The 18,869-nt window shown below is 42.0% G+C and overlaps 1 protein-coding gene across 2 annotated transcripts in view; it reads right to left on the reverse strand.

The window, feature by feature from the left end:
- Positions 1 to 634: 634 nt before the first annotated feature.
- The window catches only part of SULF2 (sulfatase 2), a 58,416-nt gene continuing 40,181 nt past the window's right edge, over positions 635 to 18,869 (reverse strand). The window contains exons 10-20 of one of the 2 annotated variants that reach the window (XM_009876717.1): positions 17,646 to 17,853; positions 11,221 to 11,461; positions 9,343 to 9,439; positions 7,500 to 7,594; positions 4,963 to 5,022; positions 4,378 to 4,547; positions 3,761 to 3,903; positions 3,449 to 3,572; positions 2,136 to 2,166; positions 1,779 to 1,835; positions 635 to 853 (exon numbers count right to left, since the gene is read on the reverse strand). In XM_009876717.1, the coding sequence (XP_009875019.1) occupies positions 823 to 853; positions 1,779 to 1,835; positions 2,136 to 2,166; positions 3,449 to 3,572; positions 3,761 to 3,903; positions 4,378 to 4,547; positions 4,963 to 5,022; positions 7,500 to 7,594; positions 9,343 to 9,439; positions 11,221 to 11,461; positions 17,646 to 17,853 (1,257 nt within the window). In that variant the 3' untranslated portion in view covers positions 635 to 822. The remainder of the gene's footprint in view (positions 854 to 1,778; positions 1,836 to 2,135; positions 2,167 to 3,448; positions 3,573 to 3,760; positions 3,904 to 4,377; positions 4,548 to 4,962; positions 5,023 to 7,499; positions 7,595 to 9,342; positions 9,440 to 11,220; positions 11,462 to 17,645; positions 17,854 to 18,869) is intronic. The other variant, XM_009876718.1, reaches the window with a different exon arrangement.

The following is an 18,869-nucleotide window of genomic DNA, read 5'->3' on the forward strand; positions in this document are numbered from 1 at the left end:
AAATGTGCTATGTGACATTAAGTAACATTTTGAAAAATGGTGGGTGGGCAGTCCACTCTTTATTAACAAAATTCTTCACAACCTGAAGGAATTTATTTTCAAACAGTATATTGATCAATATTTACACAACCTCTCCAAAAATCTGGTGTCCTGTTAGTCAAGATTTTGTCTAATTTTCCTAGAGGTGTCAATAGAACGGACAAGTAGAGGTGGAACTAAACTGTATCCTCAGAAGAAATTTGAGAAATATCATGGTGTTGAGAATATTTAATGCTGCTCCCTTCAATTTCTGAATCTCTTAAAAGTTCTTTTCCACCATTACCTTACCCCAGGTAGAAGCAAAAATGTCTGTGTTTTTCTGAATCTTGCTCTTTTTGAGTTACACTTGGCTTTGAAGTTTTTCTCATGACGTCTGAAGCTAGAGTTGGACTGAAAAATGATTTAAGTTTACTTCCGCTGCCCTCGGGACAGGGATCATCTTTGGGCTGCGGCTCTTCTGTCAGTCCCTGGATCAGTGTTAGTGGTGTCATCTTGAAGTCAAACGCCTCATGAAGCAGGTGAGGTATAATCCAAAGCAAAAAGCAGGTACAACAGTGGATTTCAGAGACCTGTGCCTGCAACAGCATTTCCCATCATTTCACTGCAGCTATTTAATTCACTCACCAGTGCAAACATTCTATCTATTTCAGCCTCAAAGTTTATCCAGTCCTCCAGGCCAACACGATGATTCTCTCTGAAGTCATACACGTTTTCATTTAGTCTGTACATAGATTCAAGTTCTGGCCAGTTTGTGTCCTCATGGAGGTGTGGCATCGGGGCAGGTTAGCCCTCCCAGCCTTCCCACAGTTGTCCTCTAAAACAAAACAGACACGATTTAGTGTATAGCATACCCGTGGGGAAGTATTTAGAAATAGATTTTTACTTGTTCCATGCAGGAAAAACGTAATTGAAACACTGTGGACCTCCTACAAAAATGTGGCAGCTGTATCACAGAAACGATCCACTGCATTTCTCACCGCACAATTTAAGAGCACCTTAGGATTTTCAGTGAGCTGAAGGCTCAACCCTCTGTTTAAGGGGAGATACAGGGGCAGTAACTAGCATGGCAAAGGTAACTATTTTTCATGTCTTTAAATTGGTATCTCACCTTTGGGCTCTGGCAAATTGAGAACTGAGTTTCATCTTCAAGTTTTAAAGGGCAGATAAAACTAAGAATGCTTTTTTGCTTGCTTTAGTATAATGTCAGGGTAAAACAAAATGCACGTATCCGTCCTGTAGTCTACTTTCTGTTCTAACTTGCTTTTTTGCTCACAGCACACAAAGCTGTCATTGGATAAATAGCAAGATGCGCTCTCTACTCCGAGAAATGACAATCAGTTTTGTTCCTTCCAGGTGGTGTGAAAGACCAGGAGGTAGCTGCTACACATTTAAATTTAGACAGAAACAATGTAATGCTCTCTAGTTTTTAACAGCAGTTAACCATGGCTGGTTTCCTCAGCTGAGCATCCACCTCTGCTCATTTGAGATTGCCTTGGCCTTAATGCTCCTCCACTCCCAGAAAACACGTACCAAGAGGTGGTTTTGTTTAGCAGCAGGGGTCTGTAATGATGAAAGCGCTGTATTTCTTGCATAAGTTAGAGGACTTCCCACTTAAGCATTGTATGAAAATAGGTGACGATGATGATGTTAAAAAAGGTGCTGCATGCAAAAAGCAAAGTCAAGGGGAAGGAAAGTGTAAGTAAAAGCTTAATGCTTTTCATGAATGGCTCCCAACTCACAGTGACTTGGCAGATGATGGTCTCTTCACATCTGGCCACTTTCGTCGCTGAAACTGCCTAATTTTCAAGCAGCAAAGGAGAGAAAAGTTAACCATCACCAAGAAAACCACCAGCACTACAGTCTGAAAGATGAGGAATGAGAAGAGTTTAGCCTGAACTTTGACTACAAAGACTGGAACATGCTTTAACACCGAAATAGAAATAGCTCCAGTGTTACAAGTAACTGGGGTGTAAAAGATCTTGCAAATGCTGTTCCAGGCTGTGTCTGCCCATGAGGTTCCCAACCCCACACTAAATCCTTTAGCATGGAGGTAGTACTTAAAAACTATAATGTAGCTAATTTTTAAAAAAATGTACCTGTACTGCTCATAGCTTCCATCTTTAAGTCCTAGATGAGGAAAAATGAACAACATTACTAACCATTGCCTGCAACAGAATAAGGTCTCGGGTAAGGCACAATTTAAAAAAGAACCTAAGAATATGAACAGATCACTGTACATTGCCATGATAAATATTTCCATATGTGTTAACTGGAGCTGTTATTTTCATATTTAATCCCTTAGTCCAGGTAAAAATAGGTTGTAAATTAAGACTTGAAATCTTATGTGTTGCATTTCAATGCCCAAACCTGTTGATTTAAAAAAAAACAGCTCCATGCACTGCAGGTACTAAATAAGACCTGAAATAGTATTTTGGGTTTTGATGGACTCCGGTAGGTAACAGGATTTTTGGGCTGGAGGTCTTCAGGCTCTAAAGGCTATATGTTTTTAAAACCAGCATTTCTTTGTCAACTTAATTGCACTAAGGGTTATAGAAAAATGGAATTTAAAAGAAGAAATACAAGTGTAGTGGTGACAACAACCCAAAAGGTAAAAAAATCCCAAGCAGTATGAAGAACACAGCAGACGCAGACAAAATTTAAAGAATAGGAAAGGATGAAACTAACGTAGAACAGAGTAAAGATGCATTTTGCTTCTTGGACCTTAAATCCCTGTTTCTATAGAGCACACCTTTTGGTAGCATAATGCAAATCCTTTGCATAAGTGCTGTTCTGTCACAACAACCTTGCCTTAACACTGATAGAGGAAAACTGACTGGCTTAAGCACTAGTGTCCTTTTGAAGTTAAAGTTATTTTTAAGCCAGTTTACCACAAGACTGCGTGGACTGCACTGCCTCGAAAGAATTGTTTCTAAGAATTATGCCTTCAGCTGGAATGCTGAAGCTCAACTGCCACACTGGCTGCCCAGAGAGGTTGCGGCTGTCTCCATCCCTGAAGGTTTACAAGATCTGACTGGATAAAGTCCAGAGTAAACCAGTCTGGCCTTGCAGCTGTGTGGAGCAGAAGTTCGGACTAGGTGAACTCCAGAAGCCCCTTCCAATTTGAGCTGTCTGATGAGCCTGGCAGTGGCCGTTAGGGTATTTTGTCCCTTATCTCCTTCCCCTGCGTCTCAGCAATGCTCCTCACTACAGTATTTCAGTACTACTCTTCATTTAAGAAACATTACATCACACAAATTGAACAAATACAAACATTTGAGCATGCAGCTATCAGCCTTAGGAGGACATTACTAGTATAAATACTAAAATGCTTTGGCCTCATGCAAAGGTGTGTAGTGGTAAGAGTCCCATTTGCTTTGGTGAGTTGGAGCGTAACAGGAGAGGCACTTACCCAGATCCATGTTCCTAGTTCTTGGGTTGCATTGTTTATACCCTTTGCAACTTCGTAGTTCCATGAGCTGGACATGCAGTTGATTGAGAACGTCTCTATCTAGTGTATTCACTGCGTTAATTAGCTACAATAAATAGAGGGTCTTGTTAGTAACTATTACTCTGTAGTTTGGTAATTTTCATATATGGAATACAGAGGGTTTATTTGTAACAGAAGAGGCCAAATCATACATAGCACCAATACCATGCTATTTCAATTTAGCATCAATAGGGAATGACAACGTATTTCTCGAGCTGTTCTACAATCAGGTACCTGATATGGATCGGTATTGAGATCAAAATACTCCAGAAATCCAGTAGCAAATTCACAGAACAGGAAGTTGTGGGTCTCGTTGATTGTCCTCAAACACCAGTAGGTGTTGTTGTTGGCACTGGTACAGGCACAGAAAGGGCCCACTGCAAATTGAAGAGCACAACATAAGCTACATGTTGCTGTCTTAGCACCATTTATCACTTTTTGTTTAGCATTATTTAACTGACAGACAGTTACTCTCTCAGTCCTGAGCTCTGAAGCAGAGAATGCCTTCCAGCATCAGCTGCCTGTGCTGCGCACACCTCATCCACCCGCCAGGGTCAACTGAAGCAGCATCGTGGCTGCTTGCCTTCCCCATCTTCTCTGGTTGGGAAACATTCCAGAGAGGGAGGTGCTGCACACAGTGTCTGCAGGGTTCTATTTGCCATTGGTTTTGGTTTTAATTCCCTTGCCTTTTGTGCAACGATAATGCCAGCACTGAGAGATTATTTAGGATGAGGAAGACTGTGTGGCTTTGGCTACACAGCTCGTGACATCGGTAACTCGTATTAACTCAGCATCCTCACCCAGCCGAGCCAGCACCCGCCTACCTGTCACTGAGTTTAAAGTATCCTTACGTGTCCACAGGGGAGCAGTCTGCCAGTGTTGGTTGTCATGGGTGAAGCAGGTCAGACCGGGCATGCTGCACGTGTCATTGTTTTTTATTCTCTTAAGCAGCTTGCGCAGTTTCTTCTTTCGCCTTTGCTCTCGAAGCAGCCACAGCCTGTCCTTCTCCTGTAGTGCTTTCCTGTACACAGGAAATATTAGGGTCATGCAGACTCTGTTACACTTTATACCAAAAAAAAAACAACACCCCTGAAGCAACTAATAAAATAAGCTGGGAAAGAGAAAGAAATAACTGGTATTTTTTTAATTAAATGGCTGCTCTTCCAAATGCCTCTAGATATAACTCTGCACAATTCACTGGGAAAAAAAAAAAAGCCGAAGGGGCTTACAGGTTTGCTTGAAGTCTGTGATGTGACATTTCCCAAATGAGGAACCTTATCTCAGAATTTGCAAGCATCTCAATGTGGGCTTGGTTTCTTGCCCAGGTACAGGATAAATTAAATACAACTGCTTCTGCTTGGTTTGTAACTGGTGCATATGAACCAGACGCTGGCACCTTTGCATTTCCTGTTTCAAAAGAACAAGCCTTTACTTACTTGAAAGGATGAAGACTAGATCCCTTGTGCCTCAGCTTGCTTTTGTGCTTTGTATGGTAACTGGAAAATAAACACAGTACCACTGATGAACAACAGAAAGACAATTGCTCCTGTTCATACCACAGCATCATACTGGATTTGAAGCAAATTTAATCCAGAGTGACTTTTCCCTCCAATTTATTCATTCAGAGTTTGTGGTGAACACACAGCAGCTGTGGGAGACTGGATCAGGCACTTCTGAGCCCTGTTTCTGTCCTTAGCTCACGGGTGCGTAGGGGCAGCTGGCAGAGCTCTGGCACTGCGCTGTGCTCTGTAGCCACACATTATTCCAGCTACAGGTGATTGTCACTCCCGTACATGGGGCAGGTAAGATCAACAGCCTTATACTTCAGTTACTACATTTCTCCAACTGAATGTTCACATTTGTTCAGATGACAAGCTCATACCACCTTCCTGCCTTTATCCTTCTGAAAGAGTAGCGCCAGTTGTACTTTGTACCAGTTGTAGGGTTGAGATTTTTTCTTCACTGTTACTAGTGAGAAATTCCAGGAAAACTTTAACAAGACGCGTGGAACTGTCCCAGCAGTAGCAGTGTCTAACAAATTCTGAGATATGGAGACATGCACATTCTAGCTGGGTGGCTCTACTCTTTTGTCTCTGTCTCCTAAAACTCTTGGAAGATTTTGAAGAAACTTCCTTTCTGTGTAAGTTTGCAAAGTTAAAAAAAAGATAAAAGAGCCTTAGTTAAAGGCAGTATTTTCTGACAAAGTTCATTTACCCACACAAGGCAAAGGCAAACGAGGTTCGATAAATATTATTTTCTAAACAGGACACCACAATTCAGTGAACTGTCAGACTAAAATGTTCTACCAAAACCTTTTAAATTATTAATGCTATGGGGAGCTTTAATAAACTTAATCCTTATAGCAAATTAACAAAATAAGATTATTAAAGAACTATCTACCTTCAGTCAATTTTTTATCTTGCACAGACAGTGGGTATTTCACTAAGTAATCCTAAATGTTAAATCCTAAATCCTAATTCAATGCAATTCTGCAAACACTTAAACATATGTAACTCAGAGGACTAAATTAATTGATTTCAGTGGGATTTATCCATCGGAATAATGCTACGCACAAATACAAGCCCCTATATAGGGCCTGAAAAATCAAACACTCTTTGCATTTACTATAAAACATTGACCAGAAAAACAACTTCATCATTACAGTACACATTGAACAAACTCCGTTGCTAACATTGGTTTTAAAAGTGGTGGATTATAAAACAATATAAACTTTTGGGGGATTTGCATTGAGAATGATACTGATTTCATGTTAACCACTTTTTGCCATGAGTTGGCATAACCCAAGAAATGGACGTTCTCCGTATTTTAGCGATCCGTCGCTGCACCACTCTTACAGATGCACGTGGGCCACGATGCCTCGTGTCTCTAACGCAGAGTATGCTGCAGTGCCAAGGTGTTTCATTCGAAACCTCATTCTGTAACATCCATGAGGTAGAACAGTATCCTCCGTACCCTCTTCTCACAGAAGCTACTGATTTAAGGCTGCTCTAGCCACCTTGTGTTTCTGAGTACATTCAAGTACAGGTGTTTTGTGAGCCTTGTGCCACTGTAGCTGCCACACTGGGGACACCTGGCTCACAGCAGCCTCAGAGTTCGCTCTGACACTCTGATCAGGAGCAGTTGCTCCTACTTTCTTTCCGAATAGCTTTCTCAGGGGCAAATTCTACTCGGGTTAACATTTGATTTTGAAAGACTCTCTGCTGTGCTTATTTGCAGAGCAAGAGCTTGCTTGCTCCCAGAGTAGTTTCAGATGTGCTTGAACCTTCTTTCCATGCACTCAGTGGGCTGATCCTACAGCCATTTTGCAAACATTTGGCTACATGAGAACCAGCAATGCAAAGGCTTGATCTGTGCTTGCTGCACTTAATTCACTCGGGGGAAAAAGATCTGGTGCACTAAGTCAGCGGTGAGGACAAAAATACAGTTACTCTGTGCCAGCTGTTACACTGCAGCTCCTCCCACCTGCCACAGCTACGCAATATTACAGCGATTGCATACAAGGAGATCATAGAGCCAGCCCTGAAAAACCTGAATTTTCCCACCCCATTCCATATACTTTACACACTAATTTTTTTAAACCAGATTCATGTAACACTGCACCTTATTGACAAATTGCCACGCGGAAAGCAAGCTTTGAGTAAAAAAGCCCTCAGCATAAGATATTAATCTCTGGTATCTCATTGTAGCATCTTCCGCGCAAGAGCGTAACTAACTGGTTTATAAGCCACGTTACAGATCCTGTCACATCATCACCACCCGGCACTGAGGCAATTAAACTCCTGCCTGGCAGAAGGTGGCCTTGTCCCTCTGCAGCAGTCTAACTCCCCCAGAAAGCGTACACAGGAGTACAGCAAGTAGGCAATCACTTAGCAAAACAGATTCTGAGCTCTCCTGTTTAGACGTAAATCAGCTGCACACTACAAATGATTACTCTGAAGTACACAAGAAATACCTTATCTTGTTACAATCACATTCTTCAGGTCGCTTTTTCTTCAGATGTCCTCTTACTTCCCTCAGGTTTTTTATTTTATTTTGCAAAGTTTCAATCTAAAAGAAAAGTAAAGGTACAGGATAAAAAAAAAAACCCACTCAAAAACCTGACACAGCAGGATCTAGTCTTATTCTAACCTTCTCAAACCCATTCTATTGTCACCAAACGCATCCTTTTCACCACCTCCCATGTCTCCCACCGCTAACAAGCATTTTCAGATTATCTACCTCTCCAAAAGGAAACTACAGGAGAAAAACCTCACTGGCACAGTTTGCTTGCTTTGATTACTGAATGTGCAAGTGGAATGGGGGGGCAACACAGCTCAGGCAGACAACCACTCCTGCTTCCATTGTGATTTTTCCTCTTGTGCTCCACAGCACATTTGCAAAGCGAGAAAGGTTACTCGAAAGAAAATGAAGCCCTTAAATTTCAGCCCGTTATGAACCTGAGCAGGGCATGGGGAAGGAGCGCTCTGAAGTTCCCTCTTCAGAGCTTCTGAAAAAGAAAAGCAGCACGGCTTTGTCATTTTGCATGGCGGCCTTTAGCAACGTCTGGCCGCATGGGATATAGATTAGCAGTTAATTGTGCCACCCACATGGTTTATTTTTAACTATTTTTTTTCTTCCAGTAAATGAAACTCCTGCTTTTGTTCAGTCTAGCTCACACACAGTGTGGCGCATTTCCACTCAGATGAGTATTACAGGCTTTTACCTCGGTTCTTCGTACAGCAGAAAAAACAACATAATCCAGTGTGAACAACAAAGGCACCACAAAAGTACCACTACACATCGGTGTCTCTAAGTCTAGTGGAAGCACATGGCTGCTGAAGTACAGACAGGACAATGTTCAAGAAAAATACACAAAGAACCTAGCTCTGTGACCCTAAATCATGAACACAAGGGAACAGAAGTGATCTCTCCCTTTCTTTAGCACTCCATATAGCCTACATTTTCTGAAGGAAAAAGAATTAGAATAGTATGGTGATAGGGAAATTTCCCTTTTTTAAACCTAGCTGAGCTAGTAGGATTTTCAGTGTCACAGAATGGCCTAGGCTGGAAGGGACCTTAGAGCTGTGTGTCAGTCTGTATCATAAAGGGCCAACAAGTTCTTACGTAGGACTGTGCTGTAATTTGGTAAGAGATTACAGCAAGTCCATCCTTTATGCTTTATGGCATTTGTTCCACAGTTTTCTAGTCCTTAGAAGACTGCCTCTTTCATACAGCATTTGTGTGCAGGCTCTGAGCTTATATTCTTCAGTATTAGTGACAAAACATTCAGATTAAGTTTTGTAGGCAAATTTCGTAGGGCAAATTATCTCCAGGGTCTTCATATATACAAGCCTAAAGAAAAGGAATCCACTTCCAAAGTACAAGGGTTAAACAACACAACCAGACAAAATAAGTAATTCTAGAAACACAGAAACTAAGTTCCCTTTTCCTTGGGCTTACGTTTCACAGTTGAAGGTCTCTTTCTGAGAGGTACGCTGGGGAGCAGAGCTCTCCAAAAAACTCCAGATGAAATGTTTCCCAGGGAACGCTTTTAAAAGTCCCTCACTTATGACATTTCTCAGCTGTCCCTTCAGTTGCAGTTCTCTCCTCCACTCAGCATCTTGTCTTCGCAAACTTGTAATAACCTAATTATCTCTGAAATATCTATTCTGAAACCAGCCAGCAAGTTCAAAAGGTTGCAGGGAAGGACAAAGCCACCCAGAGGCAGACAGACGCAGTCAGCACGATCCCGTCAGTCCACAGAAAACCATGTTAAAACCACACACTGAAAACGCGTGACCGAGACCATCACTGACCTCGTGGTCAATATGAAGTTTATGGTCCTTCCACGCCTGCAGTGACCTGTACAGATCCGTGTCGCACTGAACGGTGTCATTCTCCAGGATGTAGCACCTTGGCATGGAAAAGCAAACAATGTTTATTATAGTGGATAAACGCATACAGAGCAATGCAAACAGCTGGTTTTAATAACACAGCTCAAGGACAGATGAGAAGCCAGATTGGAAATGACATGAAGAATTCAAACAAACAAACAAGCAAACAAACTGCCCCCCCAGTATTCATTCAAGAGAATAAGAATGTGCTCTGAGCCAGGGAAGAAGTTTGGGTTTGCCATAGAAATTTTTCAGTAGTAGAAAAATTCAACGAGAATATTCTTATCAAGCAGAACCTGTTGACTGCTTAATTTCTATATGTAAATTGTGCTGCATCGAGTTCTTGCTTCTTCATTAGGCCGTCTGCATAAATAATCTCTGCTAACCAGCAAGCACTGAAAGCATTACTGAGAAGCAATTTCCCAATGCATAATTAAGTGATACAGGAGAAGGGGCAAGGATAAAGTACTTCTTTAGAAGATGTTACCACACCATAAAGAAAAGGAAAAAACCAAACCCACACAGAAATTTTGCTGTTTTCTAAAAATGGGGTGAAATTTTTCACAGATATCTCCCTGACTTCAAAGGCAGAGTACCCTCTGTGACAATCTTATATCCTTACATTTCACTAACTTTGAACACAATTCAGGGTTTAAAATGTTTTCAAAACCAAACAAAAAACACTTGACAGATTTACCTGTGAAGCTCCTTAGGGGTCAATCAATACCATGTAGTAATTTTTGAATGCCTGTTTGAATTAAAACTGAGTATTTCAATGCTTCTTTATTTTCTTTAAACCACCTCATGCATGTTGTCCCATTGCCTTCTTTTCTGCATGGTTTCCCAGGGACTCTGCATGAACTACGCACAGCCTTCCTGACAACTCCTTGTATGCATTTGGGATTCACCCAATAAAACGCCAAAAATCAACTTGTTCCAGATGAAAAGCACAAATAGTGATTTATGGGTCCTACACATTCATTAGAGCTGGGGCAAGAAGGCACAGCTCTCTGAGGCCAACCTAGCCAGGTGCCCTCACTTCAGAGAGTCTCTAACCCTGTAAACAGAAGTCAGATGGAAACCACAGATTTCAAACAGCTCATGCATGTTTACATGAGCTAGTCATTAAGCAATTTAATGCACGTAATCAATAATGATTGGTGGATTTCCTGATAATTCACAAGCAGAAATGATGTCTAAACTAATTAAGCGGCTCCTAGACTGCACACTGAGGAACAGCTATTAGAGAGCCCAGACAATTCCCTCCTCTCTCTCTCAATATGTTCCATCTCCCAATGCTCCTGGTCCATCCAATTTCATCCATAATATGGATTTTCCTGGCAGCTCCGAGAGGCTGCTTCCTCCCTTGGGACCGATTTGGTGGTTGAAATACAAAGCAACCAATGCCACGAAACTAGGTCATCCTCCAGTTAGAGCCTCTGGTCTCCAGTGAGGCCAGGTGACCCACTGCACACCGAGATTTCCACAGGTAGAGCCTTTCCCAGTTTCATACAGGGGTACACACAACTGCTGCAAACACTTTGCTTGTCCTCACTGGAAATGTGCTGTGAGCAGGGATTACTGTCTCCACAAGGCAGAAGACATAAAAGCACAGCTGCAGTACTTGACGAAACCAAAACAGAACTGAAAGCTGTTGCACAAACGAGAGTAAGAATTTTAGTGAAGCTAGACTGGGTGTCCCAAAGGGACACAATATGCTACCCACAGGTTACTACACCCATTTATGTTAAGCAGCCACTTAAGCAGAAAAGCTTTTTGAAATACACCATGTGCGCTCACCTGTGAGTCACTTTGATTAGGTTGGGGGCTGTGTACTCCACAATGCCACCAGTGCCACTGTACTCTGCCACGTCCCCCTCTTCCTCATGAAGAGCAGCCCTCTGCACCTTGTGCCGCTTGGTGATGTTTTTTGGTAAGACAGGTTGGTAGCCATCCTCTAAACCCAAGTTATAAATGGCTCCATCCAGCTCAACAGATACAGAACGGATCGAGCGATTCCGGACATAGCTAGGTTTGTATTCTGCACGAAAAAGGAAGCAAAAGGATTAAGAGGGGAAGAAACAGCATGTTACAATTTAGTCTTCCTTGTGGTTCTTGGGAGGAAAAAAGCCCAGTCCATAATGAGACACCTGGAATTAACCAGATGACAAATGGTGTTTGTTGTAGCTGTCCTCAGAGCTACGGCTTCACTACCTTTTACATGGATCGATGGATACCTTGGGGCATGAGAGAGAGGGCAGATATACTGCAAATGCACCAGCCAAGCAGAGAGGAAAGAAAATGTGTTTGTGCAATGTCACTGCGAGAGGAAACAACTCATCCAGAGACTCTGCTCTTCCCCCAGGAGCCACTAGATGGCAGTGAGGCCTTAAAAACCGACCCCCAGCAAGGTCTTGGGTCATGCTCGGTCTCTGCTGTCCCGGGTGTGATGCTCCACTGCCAGGATTCCTGCAACGCTTCCCTGAGGCTGTGCCAAGTACTCCCAGTGGTCACTCTGAGCCTTTTCTCAAGTTTATGCTCATCCTTCAAGATGTTTGATTTTTTTCAGGAGGGGTCAATATCTGAATATTTACTTTTATCCACATCTCATTCTTTTCTTTGCAATTATTTTCCCGATCTGCAGACCACTCAGTGAGTTTCTACCCAAAGCACCACCCTCAGACGCTATGCACTCCCTCAGACGTTGCTTCTGCATTTGCAGCCTAAAGGCCAAAGGAAACAGATTGTCAGTATGTAGTATGAGATTCTCATTGATCTTTTCACCAAGTTCCCTGACCCTTGGCCCAAATCCCCAGAACTCCTGTTTGGTCTGGAATGGCACAGACACTAGTTATGGAGTCTAAACTCCCCACTGTATGTTGGGGTACATCTCTGACCATGTTTCCTGGTCAGTGCCAACAACTGCCAAGAGTCACTCACTACACTAAGCATTCGCATCTCATTCCTTGAGAAAAAAGCACAACCTAAGCACCACAGCTTCTCTTCTGCCTCCACCCAGTGTCCAGAGTCTTTTTCTGGATACAGGGCTTGGAGTCATCTAAATATTACTGGAAACAATCGAGTTTCTTGGTGCCTCCGGTCACCTCTCCTTCACACACAGTTGACCCACACGGCACATCTCTCAAGACGGGACTTCCTTCTGCAATCTCATAAAGGGAAAACTCCACCAGCGTGCCAAGTCAGAAGACACAGCTCGTAATCCCAAACTCCACAGAAAAGCCAACTTCTGCTATGGGATAATCTCCCAGCAAAACAAGCAGGGGGGAGGAAAAAAAAAAAAAAAGAAAAGGAATGGGAAGCAGAACAACCAAAACAGTCAGAAAACAACCCTCATGTCAATCGGCATGTTTTGGCATTAATGCAGTGTGACTTCTTTCAAGAAGCCTTACGTTAATTCCAAACGGACTGCAAGGTCTCAAAAGCCATTTTGCAGACTGTGAGAAGAGAAATAAACATCTCCTCCCACCTGAAACTGGTCCAAGCACCATATTCTTGTCAGCACCACACACAGAAAGTAGAATACCAGCTGGATTGTCTGGCTTTGCGTATTTCCCACCTGCGGTTCAAAGTTTAATGCTGATATTAAGCCAGGTGAGTCACTGCTGAAGGGGAAAAAAAGCCCCAAACCAGAAGACCAATCCTATTTCAGGCACCCATTCAGGAAACGTTTGACTAAATGAGAAGGAAACTCCCATCTTTTCAGAAGTAGGAGGAAGTTCCAAAATGCTACACCCTAACAATTATATTCAAAGTATAAACTCCCATTTCTTTAATTGTTCCCTCATTACATCTTGTTAAGCTCAGCCAACTAACAGTTTGCTTCCCTTCCAAGTCTCATCTCCAGCCTGCCATGCTCGCCCTCAGCAGATAGCTGCAGGGAGCTGCTGTCTACACATGCCCCTGAAAAATTAGAACCCAGGAGTTCCTCCTCCCTTGCAGCCAAACTAACAACCAGCCGTACAATGAACAAATTGGTCTGGAGCGAGACAGCTCATAAAGGTCTCGTATCGCTTTATTGCACCGGGCTAGCCACTGTGCTGACTCAGCGCTGTGATAAGTACCAAACTCCTTTATTTTCAGAGGAAGTGGTTAAGATATTAAATAAAATCAATATTCATCTGCATTGCGCTCTCCCACCTGCAAAGCGCACTGCACACATAAATACCAATGTCTAATTACGTATTAGTTGATCCACCCGGGTCACATTTAACTCTCCAATTTGTTTACCTGTGTACACAACCCCTGAGCGGGTCTAGAGCTGTTAAGTACTTGGTCTAAAACACCTAAACTCCCTTTTGCCAGTTATTAAAGCTTGGCTTTGGTAAGCCTTATGAGTCCTGATGTCTGTTTTCCTCTGGTCTTACAGGTGGTACTGATGAAAAGCTGCATGCTCAGAACTGAGTCTGGAAACAGAATCTAGAGAAATGTAAGCCTAAGAAAGTGCCCCACTCAACCAAACGTGTCTTCCTGGACCACCTGACAACCATGCTTATCTTCACTGCAGCCTGAAAGGAAGCCTGTTCTGGTCCAGATTTCCCCAGACAGTTTAGAGACACTGAAACACTTGATTTTTTTTACAACATTTTTTTTGGTAGCATCTCAGGTTTCTACACTGTCTAGTGAAAGCACAAACTGCAGTACCCAATTATTATTCAACTGAATAAAGCAAGACAATGTTGTACCTGGCATAAACATGCCCTGCTTTCAGGTTTGTATTTAACTCTCCTCTCATCTCCATCACTCAAGCCTTATTCTATATTTTGCAGCTGCCAAATGAATGATTTAACACTGACAGTTCTCTCAGGGAGAACCAAGAAGACTGTAACCAGCTGTAAGTAGTGCACACCATTCTCCCCCAACGCAGGAGCGCGACTATTCAGGGCGAACATTGCAGAAGACAGAGAAGTCTTGGTGTTCCCTCTCACACTTAACTAGATGTAGGTATTTTGGATCAAATGTATTTTCAAGCATCACAATGACAATAGAGTAAAGCCAGTCTGTGAGGATTCTGCTTCTACACGTGCCATGAGGAAAATATCCACCAGTAGCCTCATGAATTCCTGCTTGACATTTCCCAGTAATGTCTATATACTATCCAGAACTTTGTAGAGAAGCAGTATTTTTTTTCTGTAACACAAAAGTAAAACTTGGAAGTCAGATTTCTGAAAATATCTCCAGTGTCTAAAAATACAGGTAAAGGTTTAGAGATGGTTTCTCTTAGGCATTATGTATCTAAGGATTTCTAGAAGTCTTATTCTGAATCTATATCCTTAGACATTTCAGACAGGAAAAATAACCAACCAACCATCCCCAAATTTTTCTTACATACAGTTTCTCACAAGTGACATTAAAAAATACACTTCAAATTAATTATCTTTAAAGTAACTGATGTTTAGGTTTGGGTTGTTTTGTTATTAAAAAAAAAAAACAAACACAAAACCCAAGAAGGTCACTTTGCTCCAGCATTGAGAATATCTCAAAAGAAAAATGAATGACATAAAAATTGGGATGAAAGTGCACTAGGCCCTTTGTACACACTTAGAATCACAGAATCGTAGAGTCAAACTTCTGTTTGTTGTTTACAGATCTGGTGGCCTACCATCACTTCTCTGCAAGCAGCTTAACAACTCCTTTAACCCCATGCACTTGTTCATCACAGGAGGACGAGATCAGATCCACAGCAACAAAAACACAACAGACCACGAGATAGTCAAAGATTTTAAGAGCTCGCCATTACTTTAAACTTTCTTCCTACTGCAAAATTTTCTTATCAAAACAAAGAGATACTAAAGAACATAAAAGAGGACACAGAAACATAAACATTCCTGAAACCCAAACCCAGATATACCAAATATTAATGCTTATGTGTTTCTAGAAAGTAAAAGCTTTGCAGTCCAGTTGTGTATTTGTACATGGCCAGACCTTTTGCAACTGAATTTAGTCAATGAAGAAACATTGTTGCCTGCTAAATGCACTGGTGACCCTCACACAGGGTCTAGACCACGCCTACATTAGAAAGTAATTACTTCAGCAAAACATTTGGTGCTCCAGCTCCTCTATCAGCAATTTATTCTGATCTTTTAGGCCACATGTTCTCACTACACATGACTGGTTTTAATCTTTCTGAAAGACCAATCCTCATCCCCCCATCAGGGTTTGCGACACACTTGACATACCCTAGAAGCACAGCATCCAATTTAGTTTTCTGCCAATGACTGTAGATTAGAATCCATCAAAATTGCTCTCTGCAAATCCATCTGTATTGTGCACGACAGAAGGGACTGATCAGGGTGTTTCCTTCAGAACTACATTATTGCTCTGAACTAAAGCATTAATGGACCCTAGTTCACTGAAATTTCCATGTAGCTATTGTTTAATCGCATGAACAGCACTCACTGGCATCCAGGTAGTGCTGCAGCATGATCCCACGCACTCATCAAATTCTGAGTAGCAGACCCCAAAGATACCCTCAGAGCTACGTAACCCAGCACAGGCTGCATTTTATCCCAAGTCTCACGAAAGAGATCATACAAATCCATGTACCCAGGTCACCCTCTTACCATTCACAATCCAGTGAGGCAGCTTTCTCGGTAAGCTCTTTAGAAAAGCCTTGGTATGCTACCTTCACTTGTACTGCTTTGTGCTCATGTGCCATTTATTAGAGAAGTGTGTGTAAAAGAACAGCCAGCGCCAAATCAAAGTGTACATCAACACGTCCAAGCTAACCTCTTCCACTGTATGGCACGCCCTGGATGTGGGCAGAGGGAAAAACAAAACATCTGTGGAGTCAATTATTTCACTCATGGCACAAGCAACGGGAATGTGACTGTTAAGATCCTATCTTATACTGCTGAAGTTTATGCCCTACAGTTCAACGAGGCAAGTGAGCTGCAGGGTATGGTATGAACTGCCTCTGCTGAGCAGAACATAAGGCAAAACACACCATTCCTCTGGAGGGAGCAAGCTTCACTTTTCTTACCTCAATCTCCTTCAAACATAAACTAAAAGTAATTATACACTTTACCACCTCCTTTGGATGTTGCGAAAATTAGTTAATGTTTAGGAAGCAAGACACTGATGAAAAGTACTTAAGTAAGTGTTAAGTATTATCAGATAGCATTATGTTTTAATCTTTAAGTGCCTTCCATCTAGACCTACTCTCCCGTTATTTGACTCCCCAGGACTGAACTTTCTTCTCCTTGACTTAAAAAAAAAAATTTTTAAAAATTGAACTGCAAGTTTGTTATTTAAAGATTATCTGGTGTCCCACATATTTAAACAAGTATAGTTGAGTAATTTCATCCTGGGACCAATAATTTTTTTTCAACTAAAAACTAGCTTAGTAGGTACTAATCAGCTTGCAAGGCAAATATAATGGGAGAAAATCAATTTAAACTCTCTGTTTGAAGCTTGTGCCAGGTCATTATACAGAAAGACTAATCTGCTAAATAATTAAGGCTCTGTATTTGTGGAGTGAGACAAAAGAAACATTACAAGTGAACAATAATTCTGTGCTACCGTTCGCCTCTTTAATCTATAATTAGACTATGTACTTCAAATATAGATGTTAGCCTAACTAAGGTTTAACACAGCCAATGAAACAGGCTCTCTGAAACAGCACCTGACGTGTGCCAAGGAAACTAGAAACAGTCATCCCCTTTGGACGTGATCTCTGGTTAAAAGTCAGCCTTGTCTCTGCTGACTGAGCACCAGGAAAGGATGTCGGAAGCAGGCAGCTTCTGTAACAAAGCACATGCATCCTTATTAAAAATAAATTACTGCAGTAACGGCTCCAAGCATTGCAGTACCTACTGAAAACTGGAGTATTTGCTCTAAAACACAGTTTCTCTTTCACAGCCTATGTAACAATGTGCTACTTGTCACTTCAGTGTGTGTACTGCATTTCCTAGTTTTGAAAGACATAAATATAGGACCCTACTTTGGATCAAAACACTCCTCTTTCTACAGAGATATTTCCAAATCTGACTATTCAATATGACGCATGCTGTTTCGTAGTTAGATACACAGTAATCATGCTGACAGAATTCAATGCCTATGAAAATCAGGGCAATTATCACAGAACCACAGAATTATTGAGGCTGGAAAAGATCGCTGATTTCATCAAGTCCAGCCTATGTGTGTTAAGTGAACAAACTCATAACAGTTTTCTAAGGCAGAGACAGAAGATACATGGTTTCACTTACTTTTCTTGGAGAAGAGTTTCTTTCTCCGTCCGATGTGGCTCAGCTTGTATTCATTCTCTTCGCAGTTGCAGTCTTCGCTATTCCTGTTGTAATACTTGGGCAAAATATCGGAAGTGCCTTTGCTGTTGCCTGCAGCCGCCAAGTTCGCCATCCCCTTGCACTTGTGTAGCTTGAGCTTTCCACTAGCATCTTCCACACACTGCCACTTCTGGAAGAAAAATTTGGTCATTAAAACTCCCTCCTAACTGTGCTTTGTCTAACGGCCAGCTCCAGCCATCTATCAGAGATTCCTCATTGTAGTAAGCTGGGGCTCATCTATCACCTGCTACCAAAGCAGATTTTTTTGGTAATCTTCCATTTTCGGACAAAACAGGAACTTTTAGAAACGCTCTTGCACTTGTTTCCGACTTTGTTTCTTAGGGGTAGAACAATGGGAATTTCTTAATAAAATCAATACTACAGCTAAGACTACAGAGGTGACAAGTGACAGCTTTCAGAAGCATAATTGTGGCACAACCAAGGACATTCAAGTCTCACCCACAGGTCTGAAAAGAGCCCTTGCTTACCAGCAAGGGTTTGTGAGGCTGGAAGGAAGCTATGCCACTATTGTGCCACTAACACAGCACCAAGCTCCAGGTGTGCATATAATCTGAGCCCCATCCCACACTCTACAAGAAGGGAAAACACTTTTTGGAGGAGTCTCCTTCTCCCTAGTTCAAATGCCTGATGGTGGGATGATTTTTTCCAACTCGTGGATTCATTTACTGTAAAGATCTGTCTGAGCTGGTTATCTAGACTTGTTCTACAGCCAAAGACGAGGAACAGTCATTTCCACGGTATAATTCACCCCATCTTAAAGTAGCGATGTAAGACACAGGAATAAGGCTTGCCCTGCAGAAGTGCCTGTTTCTCTTCACTGACCTTTAAAAGGGTTGGTAGGACTGGAACAGCTATGGAAGTCTGAAGTTACGAGTTTATCTCCACTTTGAGTATTTCTCTTAATAATAGCTTTTCCCATTCGACAGACTCCGGCTTGATTAGCAATGGTGAGCAGCACTGGATGCCTGTGAAGAAACAATCTCCTCCCTCTTCCACTCAAACTGCAGAAAATCTCATCTCTAATCTCCAATTCCTTCTGTTACTCAAAACCTGAAGTAACTTACTTACAGCTCTCTCTCTGTTGCTGTCAGAGCTGTGCCAAGGGCAAGGGAGCTCAGCCACGTT

The sequence above is a fragment of the Apaloderma vittatum genome, unplaced genomic scaffold (genome assembly GCF_000703405.1).
Source record: "Apaloderma vittatum isolate BGI_N311 unplaced genomic scaffold, ASM70340v1 scaffold9799, whole genome shotgun sequence".
Classification (NCBI taxonomy): Eukaryota; Metazoa; Chordata; class Aves; order Trogoniformes; family Trogonidae; genus Apaloderma; species Apaloderma vittatum.